This window comes from Oncorhynchus gorbuscha, linkage group LG24, assembly GCF_021184085.1.
Source record: "Oncorhynchus gorbuscha isolate QuinsamMale2020 ecotype Even-year linkage group LG24, OgorEven_v1.0, whole genome shotgun sequence".
NCBI lineage: Eukaryota > Metazoa > Chordata > Actinopteri > Salmoniformes > Salmonidae > Oncorhynchus > Oncorhynchus gorbuscha.
The window spans coordinates 56427963-56450380 of NC_060196.1; the positions used below are offsets into that span (position 1 = coordinate 56427963).

Genomic DNA, 22418 nt, shown 5'->3' on the forward strand with positions numbered 1-22418 from the left:
CCTTTTTTTGCATTGCTTGTAACTTATTTTTTTACTTATTTTGTACATAATGTTGCTGCTACTGTCTCCTATGACCGAAAATAACTTTTGGGCCTCACAAGCTCTCAACTGGCAGCTTCATTAAATAGTACCCGCAAAACATCAGTCTCAACATCAACAGTGAAGAGCCGTTTCCGAGGATGCTGGTCTTCTAGGCAGAGTTCCTCTGTCCAGTGTCAAAATAACACAGACACTGGACAGAGGAACTCTGCCTAGAAGTCCAGCATCCCGGAGTTGCCTCTTCACTGTTCACGTTGAGACTGGTGTTTTGCTGGTACTATTTAATGAAGCTGCCAGTTGAGGGCTTGTGAGGTGTCTGTTTATCAAACTAGACACTCTAATGTACTTGTCCTCGAACATGTAAAAATAAAAAGAGTCTGCAAGACCTGGAGCTTGACAGTAGACAGGTTCTCCAGGAGGTCCATGGACAGGACCAGCGTCTCAGCCAGCTCATTGTGCTCTAACAGCTGCACCAGGTCTTGCAGACTCTTCAGATGCTTTCCAGCTCCTCTGGTAAATAACAATAACAGCAGCCACCGCAATTCAAAACATGAATTGCTAAAAAGGACAGGTGAATTGGTTTCTGTATGCGTCCCAAATGGCATCCTATTCCTTTAATATTACACTACACCGCTCTGGTCAAAACTAGAGCACTATGAAGGGAATAGGGTAGCCTCTGTCGTGTATGTCATATGGCTTTAATCCATAAGATAATGTAGCTAGTAGCTCTCGAAGGAACGACCAATCATAGCAGTCACTTACAGTCGACCTCTGTCAATGTCAAGAGCTCTTTTTCGATGAATTCCATTTCCTACAATCATATTTATGTTTTGTTTTACAGATATGAACTGGAGCCTTATGTTAAAGGCACAGAGGGCACAGAAGATCTGCTTCTGTATGAATGAGTCACAGAGCTCCATGTCGTCTATACTTCCGTTAGGTCAAGGGTCAATTAGCTGCATTATTTTACGTTAGTGTTTTATTGATAGACTGAAAAACATTCCAAAGTACAAACAAATTATTAATACTTTCTGACTATTGCGTTTCCGATGTGTTATAAACTATAACTTCATAGACAATGTTTGTGTCTGCTAGCTGTTCAAAGAAGGCTGTGTTGAACCTGCTGCACCTATTGAAGTCTACTGTGGATGTCATAAGGTGAATGCACCAATTTGTAAGTCGCTCTGGATAAGAGCGTCTGCTAAATGACTTAAATGTAAATGTAAATGTACTGCTGCTCCCCTGAGGGCCAGTCACGCAACTGGACCCCTGTCCAGCAGGAGGCGCTGCAGCTGCAGGCTCTGGCCACCGTGGCTCCACTGATGCTGGACGACTACATGACAAGGTCAGGGATACAACCTGCCATCTGCTGCTGTTGCAGTGGTGTGCCGAGCAAGGTGAGGAGAGGAGTGGTATTAGTGGTTTGTATGAGTGAAGTTGCAGATAGACTACCCCAAATTAATGGCCACCATTTAATTCCTTTTGGTTTATGGTTTAAGGGACTAGCTAGGACATTTTTTTGGCCACTTTTGATGACTGAATTTCATTGAATATCTCCGTGGTTACTTGGTTTAATTGATGGGAGATTGAATTTATTCAGCCTCTTCTGCCAAACATATGCCTACATTGGACAGGGCCATAGTTTCCATGGCACTGGAGGGAGGGCAGTAAGAAGTCTCAGATGTGTTACTGTGTGAGGCTGCTGAGATCCATGGTGTCCCTAGGCAACGAAGCAATCAACCAGGACCTCGTTGATCAAGGAGCCATCAGCCAGCTGCTTGGAAATGACAGACTGAACCTCCTCTTTTGGAACATTACAGCTGTGTTGAATATTTATAAAATGTAGAACAACTACAGAATTAAAATCTAAATCCCTTTTAATACTAAAGTAACACTGTAATAACATATTTTGGATTACAAATGAAAGCTTCACAAAGTCTCATAAAATGCTGAAACATCTGTATTGCCCATAATATTGACCACAACTCTCCCAGGGATCACTATGCAGATGGAAGGGAGTCCTGAGGAGGAGGACGGTATTACTGATCCTGTCATCACTCAGTGAGTGAATGAGTGGGGGGGTAAGTGAATGAGTGTAAGGATCCCACATCAGTTTACTAAAATGTTGAATTCCTACTGCCAGCCCTTGTTATAGGTAACAATCCTTTATAGAAGAGCTTATATTATTACGCAAATTAAAATATGTAAGATTTTTTTATATATATATATTTTTTTTTTATAAATACACAGAACAAAATATAAACTATTCATATAAAGTGTTGGTCCCATGTTTCATGAGCTGAAATAAATTATCCCAGAAATGTTCCATCCACAAAAAAAGCTTATTGCTCTCAAATTTTGTGCACAAATTTGTTTACATCCCTGTTAGTGAGCATTTCTCCTTTGCCAAGATGATCCATCCATCTGACAGGTGTGGCATATCAAGAAGCTGATTAAACAGCATGATCATTACACAGGTGCACCTTGTGCTGGGGACAATCAAAGGCCACTCTAAAATGTGCAGTTTTATCACAACATAATGCCCACAGATGTCTCAAGTTTTGATACAGCAGTACTGACCTGGAGGTACTGCAGCCTGCTGATACAGCAGTACTGACCTGAAGGTACTGCAGCCTGCTGATACAGCAGTACTGACCTGGAGGTACTGCAACCTGCTGATACAGCAGTACTGACCTGGATGTACTGCCGCCTGCTGATACAGCAGTACTGACCTGGAGTTACTGCAGCCTGCTGATACAGAGGTACTGCAGCCTGCTGATACAGCAGTACTGACCTGGAGGTACTGCAGCCTGCTGATACAGCAGTACTGACCTGAAGGTACTGCAGCCTGCTGATACAGCAGTACTGACCTGGAGGTACTGCAGCCTGCTGATACAGCAGTACTGACCTGGAGGTACTGCAGCCTGCTGATACAGCAGTACTGACCTGGAGGTACTGCAGCCTGCTGATACAGCAGTACTGATCTGGAGGTACTACAGCCTGCTGATACAGCAGTACTGACCTGGAGGTACTGCAGCCTGCTGATACAGCAGTACTGACCTGGAGGTACTGCAGCCTGCTGATACAGCAGTACTGACCTGGAGGTACTGCAGCCTGCTGATACAGCAGTACTGACCTGGAGGTAATGCAGCCTGCTGATACAGTGTATGGCGTCCTGTGGGCAAGTGGTTTGCTGATGTCAACGTTGTGAACAGAGTGACTTGCTTTGTGACAACAAAGTACTGTGTAAAAGGTCTGAATACTCATGTAAATGTGATATTTCCGGGTTTATTAAATTATATATTTGCCCAAATTTCTGTGTATGCATGGGCTTGGTCTGAGGAGTAGCAGGCAATGACATATGAAGTGACATCACAGCATGTTGACTGCAAGCATGATAAAAGCAACTTAGACTTTTCCTTTGGGGCAGAACTCAGTTGTATGTGTGATGTTTGATCTTTGACTTCTGTCTACAGCTGTATTTTGATTAAAATGGTTGTGATTTATAAGTGCACATTTAGAGTGTTCCTTATTTGTTAAGTAAATAAAACAGAGCACAGAAAAACGGAACCAACACAGCTCTACAGGTTCCCACTCCTCAGCCGGCTCTACAGGTTCCCACTCCTCAGCCGGCTCTACAGGTTCCCACTCCTCAGCCGGCTCTACAGGTTCCCACTCCTACAGCCGGCTCTCCCACTCCTCAGCCGGCTCTACAGGTTCCCACTCCTCAGCCGGCTCTACAGGTTCCCACTCCTCAGCCGTCTCTACAGGTTCCCACTCCTCAGCCGTCTCTACAGGTTCCCACTCCTCAGCCGTCTCTACAGGTTCCCACTCCTCAGCCGGCTTACAGGTTCCCACTCCTCAGCCGTCTCTACAGGTTCCCACTCCTCAGCCGGGTTCCCACTCCTCAGCCGGCTCTACAGGTTCCCACTCCTCAGCCGGCTCTACAGGTTCCCACTCCTCAGCCGTCTCTACAGGTTCCCACTCCTCAGCCGTCTCAACAGGTTCCCACTCCTCAGCCGTCTCTACAGGTTCCCACTCCTCAGCCGTCTCTACAGGTTCCCACTCCTCAGCCGGCTCTACAGGTTCCCGCGCCTCAGCCACTCCACAGCCGGCTCAACAGGTTCCCACTCCTCAGCCGGCTCTACAGGTTCCCGCGCCTCAGCCACTCCACAGCCGGCTCAACAGGTTCCCACTCCTCAGCCGGCTCTGCAGGTTCCCGCACCTCAGCAGAAGTGATCGGCCCACTCCAGGTCCTCGGGACCGGCCCTCTGGTTGGGGTCCTGCGGCTGTCAGGGAGGGAGTACTGTCACGTCTAATCCCCCTCTCCGGCGCTCTTCGTCGCCAGTTTACTCATCATTTCACACACCTGCCACCATCGTTACACACACCTGCGTGAGACTCACCTGGACTCCATCACCTTCCTGATTACCTCCCCTATATCTGTCAGTCCCTTTGGTTCATTCCTCAGGTGTTATTGACTCTGTCTCATGACACTCACCTGGACTCCATCACCTTCCTGATTACCTCCCCTATATCAGTCCCTCCCTTTGGTTCATTCCCCAGGTGTTATTGACTCTGTCTCATGACACTCACCTGGACTCCATCACCTTCCTGATTACCTCCCCACTCACCTATATCTGTCAGTCCCTTTGGTTCATTCCCCAGGTGTTATTGACTCTGTCTCATGACACTCACCTGGACTCCATCACCTTCCTGATTACCTCCCCTATATCTGTCACTCCCTTTGGTTCATTCCCCAGGCGTTATTGACTCTGTCTCATGACACTCACCTGGACTCCATCACCTTCCTGATTACCTCCCCTATATCTGTCACTCCCTTTGGTTCATTCCCCAGGCGTTATTGACTCTGTCTCATGACACTCACCTGGACTCCATCACCTTCCTGATTACCTCCCCTATATCTGTCACTCCCTTTGGTTCATTCCCCAGGCGTTATTGATTCTGTTTCTGTGTATAGTGTCTGTACGCTACTTGTGTTTCTTGTTTAGTTTAATTTATTATTAAATTCACTCCCTGTATTTGCTTCCCGACTCCCAGCGTACATGGTACAGGGTGTGAATGCACTGTACATGAGTTCTGTCTTTAGGAAGGCAGTTCTAGAATCTATCCACTTGCCTGTGAATGTGGACAAATCAATAAAAGAGAACCGCCATCACATCTTTGATTGTAATTTATGTAGATAACCTAGAATGCATCGATTACGGAACACTACAAACACAGGAAATGATATACATTGATTGAGTTCTGGAATTTGTCAGAGACCAATGCATTCTAGGTTGTGACTGTCCTATGTGATTACAGCCTCTGTCGCAGAATGAATGAATGTCACAGCACATTGGTTATTTATTAGTTAAAGTGTGAAGCGTTTTTACTTTACTATGGGGTCCACAAAGAAGATGTATTAAATATGAATCACCATTATTTAATGCTTATTTTAAACAAGTTTCTTTTATTAGGCTTTTCAGTATTTTACAGGCAAATGGAAAAATCAAACAACCAACTCTCTACCCCCCATCCCCCACCACCACCCTCAATCCCATGCTCTAACAGATAGATAAGTGAGGATTTGTACAGTCAGCCACTTGCATGAATACAGAAATTAGTTATATGAAAAGCACAAACATTAAAATTCCCTTACACATGATCAGTACAGTATGGTGTGGTGTGCATGGGGAAAGTCTGATTGGCTGAAGCCACGAGCTGGAGGTGATTTTATCACTCATGTGAGGGGGAGCTAAACTACTTGTTGCCAGCCAGACATAAACAACAACAACAAGCAGGCTGGAAATGAGTCCCACAATGCCCTCTGCAGGGGGATTCTGTAACAAAGCCAATGGCATAAAAAAGGTGTAAGGCCTGTCTTTGGTTTGGTGTTGTAGGTAACCCTTCATTCCAGGTCCTGTGGTGACGCTTTCTTGGGGATGGTGTCATACAAGGATGGGCAAGCATCTCTCTGAAGACTTGTGTAGTCGTCATCCTGTATGTCATTATATTCATCAGGGTCTAGGTGCATATCATCAATGGTTTCATAGATACAGGCGCTGGTCGTCTCACTCACATCTGAGTTTGAGGAATCGTTATTGGCATAATAGATGGTTTGTGTGTCTGCTCTGACATCACAACCTTCTCTGGATCCACTTCCTCCTCTGACATCACAACCTCCTCTGACACCACTTTCTTCTCTGACACCACTTCCTCCTCTGACATCACAACCTCCTCTGACATCACAACCTCTTCTGACACCACTTCCTCCTCCGACATTACAACCTCCTCTGACACCACTTCCTCCTCTGACATCACAACCTCCTCTGACACCACTTCCTCCTCTGACATCCCAACCTCCTCTGACACCACTTTCTTCTCTGACACCCCTTCCTCCTCTGACACAAATACTTGGTCTGACACCCTTTCCATCTCTGACACCACTTCCTGCTGTGCGTCTCCTCTTCAGTGTACAGTAGATGAGAACTGAAGCTTTAGCAGCTAGGACAACCCCAACCACCCCCAGTACAGAAGCCAAAACAGACACTGGAAAAAACACACCTGTGTTGAGGTCCAAGGCAGTAGAGTTCTGAGCTCCCATCTTGTTCTCAGCCCTACAGTAGTACTGGGTCTTGTCTCCCAGACTGACATTGGGGATGATGTACTTGTCTCTTCCTGCTCCTGTCTGTAAGACGCTCACTTCAGTCCCATTCCTCATGTACCAAGTGTAAGACTTCACTGGTGGGTTGGCATCACTGCTGCAGGTCAGAGTCACTGGACTGCCCTCGTCTATTTCACCACTAACGGACACTGAAGTGTTCTTCGGGCCATATCTCACAACCAGTGTAGCAGCAAGGGATGGAAAATCCTCAAAGCCTCTTACAACACAGAAGTATCTGCCTGCATCCTTACTGCTGACGGCATCGAGGATCATGGTCTTGGACTTGCCAGTGGCAGAGGCGTTGTTCTTGTACACAAGTAAGTCACTGAAGTTTGGACAGGAGGTCATGCAGGAGATAATGACGAGATCTCCCTCATTTGCAACAGGAGGAGTAACTTCTACTTGTAAGTTTGTGACAGACAGATTGACCCCAAATGGATCACTGTACTTTGGAACCCCTTGCGTTTCTAATGAGAATGTGTAATAACCAGAGTCACTCTCTCTCAGGTCTGTGATTCGCAGGGTGCAATCGTTCTCCTTCTTACCACGATACTCTATGCGATCATTGTCCAAGTATTTGATACCAGATTTTGACCAGATTCTGTCTGTGATGGTTTGATTACTGGGATATGTGTAATTGCAAAGGAGTTCAATGTTAGTCCCGGCGAAGGCGCAGATGGTCTTGTGTTGGTGTGTCACATCCCAGCAGTTACCAAGGAGACAGAGTGCAGGGGAGTGGAGCTTCTCACTGTCTTTTACAGCACAGATGTAACTGCCTGCATCCTGACTGCTGACTGGGTCTAGGTACAGGTTGACATTCAGGGTCTTTGGGTTGGTAAGCTGTTGTCCGTTCTTGTACCAGATGTAGTTGGGGTTGAGATTGTCACTCAGAGTACAGGTGGTGCTACAGGTCAGTGTTACTTTCTGTCCGTTGTTCACAGTGGTTGTATACTTTGTCACCTTAAGAGCTGTGACAGTAACAGTGATTCCAGTTTTGATTAATTTCCATCCGGAGTTCTCTGACGGAACCATAACGCGATAGACAGCGGTGTCACTCTTTCTTAGATCTTTGACTTGGAGAGTTTTCGTGATTGAGAAGGAGGCGTTGTGTTTTATAAACCTTCCTGAAACATCAAACAGCCACTTAAAACGTCCGGAATACGCTTTGTCATCTGTTAAGTCCTCGGGAATGGTCTTGTCCTTCCATTTCTTCTTGTTGTCATTGTTAAACCAGAATAAATTGCTAAAATCTGACAACAAATTGTCATCATCATTTGAGAAATTGCAGCTCATGTTCACTGACGATCCCTCTAAAACACAAACGTTCTTCTCATCGCAACTCATTGCATCTACAGCCAACAGACTGGATATAAAGAGGAGTAGTCCTACAAACATATCTCTTGCCAATGTGATGGCCATCAGTTAGAATGTGAAAGAAAGCTCACTGGCAGTGCAGTCGAACAAAGTGTTGAGAATGGGTCTTACTGCCTAAAGGAGGACGAGCCTAAGTTCCTGATACAGATCTGAACTTTCCAAGTGTGTTTGTTTATCAAGATAAGTATCTTACAGGGTGGACATTGAGGCCACAATGAGTTATATTGCATGCACTTAGTCCCACATTAACATCCATGTATATGTACAGATGTGCATATGGGTAGCCTATGCACATACCCAAGGACTTATAGAGAGTATAAGTAGATTCATAAAAGTATAAAGTACTATATGATGACTACATGGAGGAAATTACTAAATATGACCAACTTGAAGGCCTAGTTTACAGTCTGTTGACTATGGAATCACGTTGATCACGTTATTCTTTCTAGGGGGTTGAGGTTGTGGTCCTTCTGTAGCTCAGTGATGACTACATGGAGGAAATTACTAAATATGACCAACTTGAAGGCCTAGTTTACAGTCTGTTGACTATGGAATCACGTTGATCACGTTATTCTTTCTAGGGGGTTGAGGCAAATATGTTCAGGTCTTATACAAACATATGTGAAGCTGTATCTGTTTTTATTCAAAAAGCTATATTCAACTGCTCCTTTGCCAGAGAGTGACCCTAACAGAGCGGAAGACCTAATCTATAACATCTAACACGAAGCTGCTGTTGTTTGTTCCTATTGAGTAATTTCACAAGATGTGTTGTCCTCACAACTTTGATAAAGATCGAGCCATCTCACTTTTCTTTTAGTGTGTGTGCACGTGTGCTTTTTTAATTAAAAAAATAAACTTCTTTACATTCTATACATTTCTCTAGACTTCTTGGTTCTCACACAGAGGTCCAAAGTACTGCGTGATCAAGCGTCCTTAGAAGTGTGAACATCTTTTCCATAGCAGGAAGTCTACACATTTTGATGTCAGCATCTTCTTCAGTTGCTACTTTTACTTGCTACTAAAGTCCTTTTTGAAATATGATTATAGTGAGCCAAGATCTGAAAGTGGTTGCATGGAATGAAGTTAACCTATAAGACTGTAGGACCTGTGCAGAGCCTAGCGCAAATGCCTAGCGCAAATGCCTAGCGCAAATGCCTAGCGCAAATGCCTAGCGCAAATGCCTAGCGCAAATGCCTAGGCCTAATGCCTAGCGCAAATGCCTAGCGCAAATGCCTAGGGCTAATGCCTAGCGCAAATACCTAGCGCAGAATGCCTAGCGCTAATGCCTAGCGTTAATGCCTAGCGCTAATGCCTAGCAGTAATGCTAACGGCTCAAGGCACATATACTGCTCCACACTAGAGATCGGGGTTCAATCCCTGAGTGTAGGACGTTGACAGAAACAATTGTAATCACACAGCTTCCTCTCTCCTATGACTATTCTCCAGCAATATACATTTTAATCTAACCTAACATCCAACAGTCACTAAACTGGGCCTAACCTGAAAACCAACTTCATGTACTGTAGAATGGAAATCATTGTCCGATTCTTGCAGTTAAAGATGGGATTATACTTTTGTTTTACAGGCTCTGGAGCAACACTGTTGACTTGCCACAGGGTTTTCTGGTTATCGTCAATATCTACGGCCACATTTGGGCTCCTGAGTGGCGCAGCGGTCTAAGGCACTGCATCTCAATGCAAGAGACATTGTTGTAGTTTCTGGTTTGATTCCAGGCTGGCTGTGATTGGGAGTCTCATAGGGCGGCACAAAATTGGCTTAGGGTTTGGGCGTCAATAAGAGTTTGTTCTTAACAGACTTGCCTAGTTAAAGAATACATGCTGAAGTGTGTGAAGGAAAATACATTTTTTCATGTGTGCTATTTTCTTAATTTTTCTGTGCTTTCCATTAGTGGTTCAGTTGGTTAAGCATGACACTTGAAACACCTGGGTTGTGGGTTCAATTCTCCATGGGGGACCAGTATAAATAATTATAAAAATGTATGCACTCACTATTATAAGTCGCTCTGGATAAGAGTGCCTGCTAATTGGCTTAAATGTAAAACATAACACTATTGTATAGAATGTGTCAGTGTTTGCTTCCTATTGTGTTCAGGAAGAAAACACTGTGTTTTGCTCTCTCCTCGTATGTTTTCATCTCCGAGGCCTGGCCCTCAGAGAGACAAAAGCTCCCTTTCTGGGCCGAGTCACTTTGATTCAACTGCAGAAGATGGATGGTCACATTAGTCAGTGAGGCATATCTCTGACTTGGAATTGACAATGTGTCTTCACTGGGAAAGCTATTTTCTGTGAACCATCAGAAGCCAACAGTGAGTACCTATAACCATCTACTTCTTTTCATCTGTGAAGAAAATACTAAGTGACCAGAACTTCAGAACTCAGTTGTCTGAATGTCAATATTTATCTGTGAAATATCCAATGTGCATTAAAATGCCAAGAAAATAGAAACATGTCTCGGTGAATGATTTTCTGCCCTTGACAGTTATTTGTGTTGTCAGATCATTTAAATGTCGCTGATGAATTTCAGCACTTCTTCAGCACTCCCCCCCCCCCCCCCCAAAAAAAAAAAAAAACTCTGGTCATAGTGACCAATATGTGTGCGTGAGAGGGACAAAGGGAGAGAGAAAGTGAGAGGGGAGAGTTCTGTCTTAATGAAGACACCTGTCACAACATATGGACTTACCATCCATTTGATTTGTCTCGAGGTTAAACTACTGCCTGCTGTTAGTCACAATACTGAAGGAGCCAACAGGTCCACTGAGCTAAACATGGGTATTCAATGGAACAGGATGAAGATCCACAGTCAGGAGAACCATGAGGAGTTTCTTAAAGCAATGGGTGAGAAGGCAGAGAAGATGTTCATGAGCGTGTATTGTACTCTTATAAATTACTTTTCTTTTGTTTCTATTATGTGCTTTAGCTGTACCTGAGATGCTTGTCAAGATGCACAAGGGTCTCAAGCCAACCACAATCATTGAGCAGAAGGGTGACGACTTCACCATCAAGAGTTGAGGCTCCTCTCCTCTCCTCACTGTCACCAACTCATTCAGTATAGGAAAGGAGTCCGAAATCATGGATGGGGGGGTTAGGGTAATTTATCAATTATTGAACATGTCATCTGTGTTTCTACCACACTGTATGAATGATTTTAGAACTACATACACATTCAAACTGAAGTAAATGTATTATATGTGGCATGATCGACCATAGACCTAAGCATGACTCTGCATGATCGACCATAGACCAAGGCATGACTCTGCATGATCGACCATAGACCAAGGCATGACTCTGCATGATCGACCATAGACCAAGGCATGACTCTGCATGTCTCACCTTGTTTAGCCAGGGGACACTAGAGAGCATTACAAAGCTTTGTTTATTTGCATTAATCAATCAAATATATTGATAAAGTCCTTTTTACATCAGCCAAGTGCTATACAGAAACCCAGCCTAAAACCCCAAACAGCAAGCAATGCAGATGTAGAAGCATGGTGGCTAGGAAAAACTCTCTAGAAAGGCAGGAACCTAGGCCGGAACTTAGGAAGAAACCTAGAGAGGAATCAGGCTTTGAGGGGTGGCCAGTCCTCTTCTGGCTGTGCCGGGTGGAGATTATAACAGTACATGGCCAAGATGTTCAAACGTTCATAGATGACCAGCATGGTCAAATAATAATAATCACAGTGGTTGTAGAGCGTGGAACAGGTCAGCAGCTCAGGAGTAAATGTCAGTTGGCTTTTCATAGCTTTTCATTCAGAGTTAGAGACAGCAGGTGCGGTAGAGAGAGAGAGTCGAAAACAGCATGTCCGGGACAAGGTAGCACGTCCGATGAACAGGTCAGGGTTCAATAGCCGCAAGCAGAACAGTTGAAACTGGAGCAGCAGCAGGTGGACTGGGGTGGACTGGGGACATTTACATTACATTTAAGTCATTTAGCAGACGCTCTTATCCAGAGCGACTTACAAATTGGTGCATTCACCTTATGACATCCAGTGGAACAGTCACTTTACAATAGTGCATCTAAATCTTAAAGGGGGGGGGGGGGGTGAGAGGGATTACTTATCCTATCCTAGGTATTCCTTAAAGAGGTGGGGTTTCAGGTGTCTCCTGAAGGTGGTGATTGACTCCGCTGTCCTGGCGTCGTGAGGGAGTTTGTTCCACCATTGGGGGGCCAGAGCAGCGAACAGTTTTGACTGGGCTGAGCGGGAACTGTACTTCCTCAGTGGTAGGGAGGCGAGCAGGCCAGAGGTGGATGAACGCAGTGCCCTTGTTTGGGTGTAGGGCCTGATCAGAGCCTGGAGGTACTGAGGTGCCGTTCCCCTCACAGCTCCGTAGGCAAGCACCATGGTCTTGTAGCGGATGCGAGCTTCAACTGGAAGCCAGTGGAGAGAACGGAGGAGCGGGGTGACGTGAGAGAACTTGGGAAGGTTGAACACCAGACGGGCTGCGGCGTTCTGGATGAGTTGAAGGGGTTTAATGGCACAGGCAGGGAGCCTATCCAACAGCGAGTTGCAGTAATCCAGACGGGAGATGACAAGTGCCTGGATTAGGACCTGAGCCGCTTCCTGTGTGAGGCAGGGTCGTACTCTGCGGATGTTGTAGAGCATGAACCTACAGGAACGGGCCACCGCCTTGATGTTGGTTGAGAACGACAGGGTGTTGTCCAGGATCACGCCAAGGTTCTTAGCGCTCTGGGAGGAGGACACAATGGAGTTGTCAACCGTGATGGCGAGATCATGGAACGGGCAGTCCTTCCCCGGGAGGAAGAGCAGCTCCGTCTTGCCGAGGTTCAGCTTGAGGTGGTGATCCGTCATCCACACTGATATGTCTGCCAGACATGCAGAGATGCGATTCGCCACCTGGTCATCAGAAGGGGGAAAGGAGAAGATTAATTGTGTGTCGTCTGCATAGCAATGATAGGAGAGACCATGTGAGGTTATGACAGAGCCAAGTGACTTGGTGTATAGCGAGAATAGGAGAGGGCCTAGAACAGAGCCCTGGGGACACCAGTGGTGAGAGCGCGTGGTGAGGAGACAGATTCTCGCCACGCCACCTGGTAGGAGCGACCTGTCAGGTAGGACGCAATCCAAGCGTGGGCCGCACCGGAGATGCCCAACTCGGAGAGGGTGGAGAGGAGGATCTGATGGTTCACAGTATCGAAGGCAGCCGATAGATCTAGAAGGATGAGAGCAGAGGAGAGAGAGTTAGCTTTAGCAGTGCGGAGCGCCTCCGTGATACAGAGGAGAGCAGTCTCAGTTGAATGACTAGTCTTGAAACCTGACTGATTTGGATCAAGAAGGTCATTCAGAGAGAGATAGCGGGAGAGCTGGCCAAGGACGGCACGTTCAAGAGTTTTGGAGAGAAAAGAAAGAAGGGATACTGGTCTGTAATTGTTGACATCGGAGGGATCGAGTGTAGGTTTTTTCAGAAGGGGTGCAACTCTCGCTCTCTTGAAGACGGAAGGGACGTAGCCAGCGGTCAGGGATGAGTTGATGAGCGAGGTGAGGTAAGGGAGAAGGTCTCCGGAAATGGTCTGGAGAAGAGAGGAGGGGATAGGGTCAAGCGGGCAGGTTGTTGGGCGGCCGGCCGTCACAAGACGCGAGATTTCATCTGGAGAGAGAGGGGAGAAAGAGGTCAGAGCACAGGGTAGGGCAGTGTGAGCAGAACCAGCGGTGTCGTTTGACTTAGCAAACGAGGATCGGATGTCGTCGACCTTCTTTTCAAAATGGTTGACGAAGTCATCTGCAGAGAGGGAGGAGGGTGGGGGAGGGGGAGGAGGATTCAGGAGGGAGGAGAAGGTGGCAAAGAGCTTCCTAGGGTTAGAGGCAGATGCTTGGAATTCTTTGCTCCAGAGCCTTTCCGTTCACCTTCACACCCCTGGGCCAGACTACACTCAATCATATGACCCACTGAAGAGATGAGTCTTCAGTAAAGACTTAAAGATTGAGACCGAGTCTGCATCTCTCACATGGGTAGGCAGACCATTCCATAAAAATAGAGCGCTGTAGGAGAAAGCCCTGCCTCCAGCTGTTTGCTTAGAAATTATAGGGACAATTAGGAGGCCTGCGTCTTGTGACCGTAGCGTACTTGTAGGTATGTACGGCAGGACCAAATCAGAGAGATAGGTAGGAGCAAGCCCATGGAATGCTTTGTTGGTTAGCAGTAAAACCTTTAATTCAGCCCTAGACTGCACAGGAAGCCAGTGTAGAGAGGCTAACACTGGAGTAATATGAACACATTTTGGGGTTCTAGTCAAGATTCTAGCAGCCGTGTTTAGCACTAACTGAAGTTTATTTAGTGCTTTATCCGGGTAGCCAGAAAGTAGAGCATTGCAGTAGTCTAATCTAGAAGTGACAAAAGCATGGATACATTTTTCTGCATCATTTCTTTACAGAAAGTTTCATATTTTTGCAATGTTACGTAGATGGAAAAAAGCTGTCCTTGAAACAGTTTTGATATGTTCGTTAAAAGAGAGATCAGGGTCCAGAGTAACACCGAGGTCCTTCACAGTTTTATTTGAGACGACTGTACAACCATCAAGATGAATTGTCAGATCCAACAGAATATCTCTTTGTTTCTTGGAACCTAGAACAAGCATCTCTGTTTTGTCCAAGTTTAAAAGTAAAACATTTGCCGCCATCCACTTCCTTGTGTCTGAAACACAGGCTTCCAGGGTTGGGCAATGTTGGTTTCCAATCTCTCCAAAAGAATGTGGTGATTGATGGTATCAAAAGCAGCACTAAGGTCTAGGAGCACGAGAACAGATGCAGATCCTCGGTCTGATGCCATTAAAAGGTCATTTCATTTCACTTCACGAGTGCAGTCTCAGTGCTATGATGGGGTCTAAAACCAGACTGAAGCGTTTCGTATACATTGTTTGTCTTTAGGAAGGCAGTGAGTTGCTGTGCAACAGCTTTTTCAAAAATGTTTGAGAGGAATGGGCGACTCGATATAGGCCGATAGTTTATATTTTCTGGGTCAAGGTTTGGCTTTTTCAAGAGAGGCTTTATTACTGCCACTTTTAGTGAGTTTGGTACATATCCGGTGGATAGAGAGACGTTTATTATGTTCAACATAGTAGGGCCAAGCACATGAAGCAGCTCTTTCAGTAGTTTATTTGGATTAGGGTTCAGTATGCAGCTTCAAGGTTTAGAGGCCATTACTATTTTCATGAATGTGTCAAGAGATACAGTATTAAAACACTTGAGTTTCTCCATTGATCCTTGGTCCTGGCAGTAGACTCGGGATAACTGAGCTTTGGAGGAATACGCAGATCTAAAGAGTCAGTCATTTGCTTTCTAATGATCATGATCTTTTCGTCAAAGAAGTTCATGAATTTGTCACTGCTGAAGTGAAAGCCATCTGTACGATGTGCGCTGAGAGTCAGGAAACAAGTTCAGGGAGTGTGTTTTGATAAATAAACATAACAAAAACCAATGAACAACGCACAGACATGACACAGAAACAGTGACGCCTCAAGAAGGAACCAAAGGGAGTGACATGTATAGGGCAGGTAATCAAGGAAGTGATGGAGTCCAGGTGAGTGTCATTGTGCGTTGATGCGTGTACCGATGGTGACAGGTGTGCGCCATAACGAGCAGCCTGGTGACCTTGAGGCCGGAGAGGGAGCATATGTGACAGCCATCCTCACTTGGGGAGTGCTACTTTTTAGTTAGCCTTGTGACAGTATCAATAATAAATGTTGGATTGTTCTTATTCTCCTCACTTACATTTACATTTACATTTAAGTCATTTAGCAGACGCTCTTATCCAGAGCGACTTACAAATTGGTGCATTCACCTTATGACATCCAGTGGAACAGTCACTTTACAATAGTGCATCTAAATCTTAAAGGGGGGTGAGAGGGATTACTTATCCTATCCTAGGTATTCCTTAAAGAGGTGGGGTTTCAGGTGTCTCCGGAAGGTGGTGATTGACTCCGCTGTCCTGGCTGTCCTCCGCTGTCACTTAAATTGGAAAAATAGGATGATTGATTAGCAGTGAGGGATCTTTGAAACTGCCTTTCCAAGTTAATCGGAAGACTTCTACTTTGGTGTAGCTCTATGTCCGTTCCAATTTTCGTGAAGCTTGCTTCAGGGCTCTGTATGTTCTGTATACCAGGGAGCTAATTTCTTATGACAAATGTTTTTTGTTTTTAGTGGTGTGACTGCATCTAGGGTATTAAGCAAAAGCTTACATTTAGTTCCTCAGTTAGGTGGTTAACCGATTTCTGTACTCTGATATCCTTTGGTAGGTGGATGGAGTCTGGAAGGGCATCTAGGAAATTTCAGGTTGTCTGAGAATTTATAGCACGGCTTTTGATGATCCTTGGTTGGGGTCTGAGCAGATTATTTGTTGCGATTGCAAACGTAATAAAATGGTGGTCCGATAGTCCAGGATTATGAGGGAAAACATTGTAGATCCACAATATTAATTCCACAGGACAAAATGAGGTTCAGAGTATGACTGTGGCAGTGAGTAGGTCCAGAGTATGACTGTGGCAGTGAGTAGGTTTGGAGACATGTTGGACAAAACCAGGTCCAGAGTATGACTGTGGCAGTGAGTAGGTCCAGAGTATGACTGTGGCAGTGAGTAGGTTTGGAGACATGTTGGACAAAACCAGGTCCAGAGTATGACTGTGGCAGTGAGTAGGTCCAGAGTATGACTGTGGCAGTGAGTAGGTTTGGAGACATGTTGGACAAAACCAGGTCCAGAGTATGACTGTGGCAGTGAGTAGGTTCGGAGACATGTTGGACAAAACCAGGTCCTTGGGTTGTACCGTGTCGGAGATCTTTGTGGGCTATACTCGGCCTTGTCTCAGGATGGTAAGTTGGTGGTTGAAGATTTCCCTTTAGTGGTGTGGGGGCTGTGCTTTGGCAAAGTGGGTGGGGTTATATCCTTCCTGTTTGGCCCTGTCCGGGGGTGTCCTCGGATGGGGCCACAGTGTCTCCTGACCCCTCCTGTCTCAGCCTCCAGTATTTATGCTGCAGTAGTTTGTGTCGGGGGGCTAGGGTCAGTTTGTTTATCTGGAGTACTTCTCCTGTCCTATTCGGTGTCCTGTGTAAATCTAAGTGTGCGTTCTCTAATTCTCTCCTTCTCTCTTTCTTTCTCTCTCTCGGAGGACCTGAGCCCTAGAACCATGCCCCAGGACTACCTGACATGATGACTCCTTGCTGTCCCCAGTCCACCTGGCCATGCTGCTGCTCCAGTTTCAACTGGCCTGGGCCCTAGGACCATGTCCCAGGACTACCTGACATGAGGACTCCTTGCTGTCCCCAGTCCACCTGGCCATGCTCCTGCTCCAGTTTCAACTGTTCTGCCTTACTATTATTCAACCATGCTGGTCATTTATGAACATTTGAACATCTTGGCCACGTTCTGTTATAATCTCCACCCGGCACAGCCGGAAGAGGACTGGCCACCCCACATATGCTCTCTCTAATTCTCTTTTTCTTTCTCTCTCTCGGAGGACCTGAGCCCTAGGACCGTGCCCCAGGACTACCTGACATGATGGCTCCTTGCTGTCCCCAGTCCACCTGACTGTGCTGCTGCTCCAGTTTCAACTGTTCTGCCTTATTATTATTTGACCATGCTGGTCATTTATGAACATTTGAACATCTTGGTCATGTTCTGTTATAATCTCTACCCGGCACAGCCAGAAGAGGACTGGCCACCCCACATAGCCCGGTTCCTCTCTAGGTTTCTTCCTAGGTTTTGGCCTTTCTAGGGAGTTTTTCCTAGCCACCGTGCTTTTACACCTGCATTGTTTGCTGTTTGGGGTTTTAGGCTGGGTTTCTGTACAGCACTTTGAGATATCAGCTGACGTACGAAGGGCTATATAAATAAATTTGATTTGATTTGATTTGACTGTGGCAGTGAGTAGGTTTGGAGACATGTTGGACAAAACCAGGTCCAGAGTATGACTGTGGCAGTGAGTAGGTTGGGAGACATGTTGGACAAAACCAGGTCCAGAGTATGACTGTGGCAGTGAGTAGGTTCGGAGACATGTTGGACAAAACTAGGTCCAGAGTATGACTGTAACAGTGAGTAGGTCCGGAGACATGTTGGACAAAACCCACTGAGTCGACGATGGCTCCAAAAGTCTTTTGGAGTGGGTCTGTGGACTTTTCCATGTGAATATTAAAGTCACCAAAAATTAGAATATTATCTGCCATGACTACAAGGTCCGATAGGGAACTCAGTGAGGAACGCTGTATATGGCCCAGGAGGCCTGTAAACAGTAGCTATAAAAAGTTGAGTAGGCTGTATTGATTTCATGATTAAAGCTCAAAAGATAAATGCAGTCTTTCTTTTTTTGTAAATTGACATTTGCTATTGTAAATGTTAGCAACACCTCTGCATTTGCAGAATGCGCGGGGGATATGGTCACTAGTGTAACCAGGAGGAGAGGCCTCATTTAACACAGTAAATTCTTCAGGCTTAAGCCATGTTTCAGTCAGGCCAATCACATCAAGATTATGATCAGTGATTAGTTCATTGACTATAACTGCCTTGGAAGTGAGGGATCTAGCATTAAGTAGCCCTATTTTGAGATGTGAGATATCACAATCTCTTTCAATAATGACAGGAATGGAGGAGGTCTTTATTCCAGTGAGATTGCTAGAGCGAACATCGCCATGTTTAGTTTTGCCCAACCTAGATCGAGGCACAGACACGGTCTCAATGGGGATAGCTGAGCTGACTACACTAACTGCTAGTGGCAGACCACTAAGATGGCAGGCTGGCTAACAGAGGAGGCAGACCTTTTCCTTTTTCCCGAGGTACTGGCGTAGCCTCTTCCACAGAGAGGCCTTCTTTTTTTTGAGGGGGGGGGGTCGAGGCATATTCCTCTGCCCAAGTGGTGACCCATCATTCACGGCAGGTGGGGCATGTTATTTTGGCATTAATACGTGTCAGATATCAGTTTGCAAACAATGTAAGAAAAAAAAACATTTAGTTAATAAATCCGCATACAAACATGGTCTCATTTTTGCTTTCTTGAGTAAGGCAGCTCCAAAATACGTCACCGCAAAATCTACAGGGGTGGTTAGAAAATTCAAGCCCCTTGGGTGCTGCCATAGAATTATATTAGAAGTGCCCATCCAGGAAGGCTCAAGGTCATTGGCTACAGATAAAATGACATCAAATCACATTATATCTACCGTTGATTTGATTGGACTGATCATGTCAACATCATACTTTCAAAATCTTAGCTAGCAGTCATCATCATGAATCAAATTGACAATCTACAATCTACAATTTACCTTTATTTAACTAGGCAAGTCAGTTAAAAACAAATTCTTATTTTCAATGACGGCCTAGGAACAGTGGGTTAACTGCCTTGTTCAGGGGCAGAACGACAGATTTGTACCTTGTCAGCTGGGCGATTCAAACTTGCAACCTTTCGGTTACTAGCCCAATGCTCTATTAGGCTACCCTGTCGCACCAATATGAAGAGAAATTATAGATAAAATGCATTGATGCTCATCGGCCATTGGACGTAAAGATTACACAAGTTGGAAATCGTAAATTCAACAATGAGTGGTTTGGAAGGGATCAGTGGCTAACTGTAAGTAGTGCAAAGCCATCACTAGCCTGCTATTCAGTGGAGTGGGTGTGTGGTCCAAATCTAGGGTTTAAGGGTCTCTTTTCCAAGCTTAAAAGAATAAACATTCAACTTTGGCCATGCTGTCAATCCAGCATGACTTCTGCCGAGTTGACAACAAATAGAAACTCGGGAATCTCAGACTTCAGTGAGTTCAAGACAACTGAGAACTCGTTTTGAACGGTCATCCAACTCAGAATTCCAAGTCGGCGTCTTCCAAGCTCCAGATTGAAAGTAATGCTAAGTGTATAAGTTGTGTAGTAAGCTGTTAGTAGTCCATGTGCCTCACCCTAATAATTTGGTCCCTTTCCCCCTCATAACTTAGCCTACTGTTCTGACTTGGTGGTGCACATGTAGCCTATAGCCTGTTCTAGAGAAATTTACAACATTGAATATTGTAAGAGCTTTCATTGTCTGCTTATGTCCCCTTATTTATCCTGTGGCTCTGACTTGGAATACAGGGAGAATACTGTAAGAACGGCCCATGTTCTGAATTCTGACGCTGTACATTTCAAAAGTGCTGAACAAATAGTTATATTGACTACGTCCGTCCTAGCTTGCTCATTAATGTCTTAACATAAATTACGGATTGTCTCTTATCCGTTCGTCATCCCCTTATGCCATAGTTTGTACAGCCGTTTCGCTGTCAGACAAGGCTCAGCTGATAGCCAGGTGTAGCAGTGGAAAGGTGTTGGGACAGCTTTATGTAGGGCTTAACAGTTTGTGGGCACCATTTGTCACCGTTATAGTGCAATTAATGTATTGTTTGGTGTAGTTTAGTGTAATGTTTGCCACTGCTCAGCCCACATCTCTGGTTGGGTGTCCACAGGCAGGCTGATGTGGTGGTATACTTCCAGAGCCTAATCCTCGGGGATACTTGCTATGGTCTGTTGTGAGCATCTTTCCCCCAGTGACTAGGGTCAAGATGCTAAATGTAGAGGTGGGAGCTCCAGGAACTGATCATGATCCTCACAAGGGGTCTGAAGCGAAACCACCTTTTACATTTTCCGATGGACTAATTTGATCCATGATGAGAGCTTTTGATCAATCGATAGTAATAAATGAAGACATTTTATTTTAACCTAAATATACAGTGCATTTGGAAAGTATTCAGGCCCCTTGACTTTTTCCACATTTTCTTATGCTACAGCCTTATTCTAAAGTTGATTTTTAAAAAATCATTATCAATCTACACACAATACACAATAATGACAAAATGAAAACAAGTTTTTGGCAATTTTTGCAAATGTATTAAAAATAAAAGAACCGATACCTTATTTACATAAGAATTCAGACCCTTTGGTATGAGACTCGAAATTGAGGTGCATCCTGTTTCCATTTATCATCCTTGAGATGATTCTATAACTTGATTGGAGTCCACTTTTGGTAAATTCAATTGATTGGACATGATTTGGAAAGACACACACCTGTCTATATAAGGTCCCACGGTTGACAGTGCATGTCAGAGCAAATATCATTCAATTTTCTGTAGAGCTCTGAGACAGGGTTGAGTCGAGGCACAGATCTGGGGATGGGTAACAAAACATTTCTGCAGTATTGAAGGTTCCCAAGAATACAGTGGCCTCCATCATTTTTAAATGGAAGGAGTTTGGAACCAGCAACACTCTTCCTAGAACTGGCCACCTGGACAAACTGAGCAATTGGAGGAGGAGGGCCTAGGTCAGGGTGGTGACCATGAACCTGATGGTCACTCTGACAGAGCTCCATAGTTACTCTGTTTTGATGGGAGAACCTTCCAGAAGGACAACCATTTTTATTTGTTATTTTTATTTAACCTTTATTTAACCAGGTAGGCTAGTTGAGAACAGGTTCTCATTTGCAACTGCGACCTGGCCAAGATAAAGCATAGCAGTGTGAACAGACAACACAGAATTACACATGGAGTAAACAATTAACAAGTCAATAACACAGAGAAAAAAGGGGAGTCTATATACAATGTGTGCAAAAGGCATGAGGAGGTAGGCGAATAATTACAATATTGCAGATTAACACTGAAGTGATAAATGATCAGATGATCATGTACAGGTAGAGATATTGGTGTGCAAAAGAGCAGAAAAGTAAATAAATAAAAACTGTGGGGATGAGGTAGGTGAAAATGGGTGTGCTATTTACCAATAGATTATGTACAGCTGCAGCGATCGGTTAGCTGCTCAGCTAGCTGATGTTTGAAGTTGGTGAGGGAGATAAAAGTCTCCAACTTCAGCGATTTTTGCAATTCGTTCCAGTCACAGGCAGCAGAGTACTGGAACGAAAGGCGGCCGAATGAGGTGTTGGCTTTAGGGATGATCAATGAGATACACCTGCTGGAGCGCGTGCTACGGATGGGTGTTGCCATCGTGACCAGTGAGCTGAGATAAGGCGGAGCTTTGCCTAGCATGGCCTTGTAGATGACCTGAAGCCAGTGGGTCTGGCGACGAATATGTAGCGAGGGCCAGCCGACTAGAGCATACAAGTCGCAGTGGTGGGTAGTATAAGGTGCTTTTGTGACAAAACGGATGGCACTGTGATAAACTGCATCCAGTTTGCTGAGTAGAGTGTTGGAAGCAATTTTGTAGATGACGTCGCCAAAGTCGAGGATCGGTAGGATAGTCAGTTTTACTAGGGTAAGCTTGGCAGCGTGAGTGAAGGAGGCTTTGTTGCGGAATAGAAAGCCGATTCTTGATTTGATTTTCGATTGGAGATGTTTGATATGGGTCTG

The 22418-nt window shown here is 45.1% G+C and overlaps 1 protein-coding gene across 1 annotated transcript; it reads right to left on the reverse strand.

The window, feature by feature from the left end:
• Nucleotides 1-5609: 5609 nt before the first annotated feature.
• LOC124011958 (B-cell receptor CD22-like) lies at nucleotides 5610-8015 on the reverse strand. The gene has a single exon (XM_046325245.1). It carries the CDS (start codon nucleotides 7997-7999, stop codon nucleotides 5951-5953), a length of 2049 nt encoding a protein of 682 aa, XP_046181201.1. The 5' UTR covers nucleotides 8000-8015; the 3' UTR covers nucleotides 5610-5950.
• Nucleotides 8016-22418: the final 14403 nt, after the last annotated feature.

Bases quoted from the DNA above. Each gene is read 5' to 3' on its own strand.
- LOC124011958 (XM_046325245.1), bottom strand. From the start codon at position 7,999: ATGAGCTGCAATTTCTCAAATGATGATGACAATTTGTTGTCAGATTTT.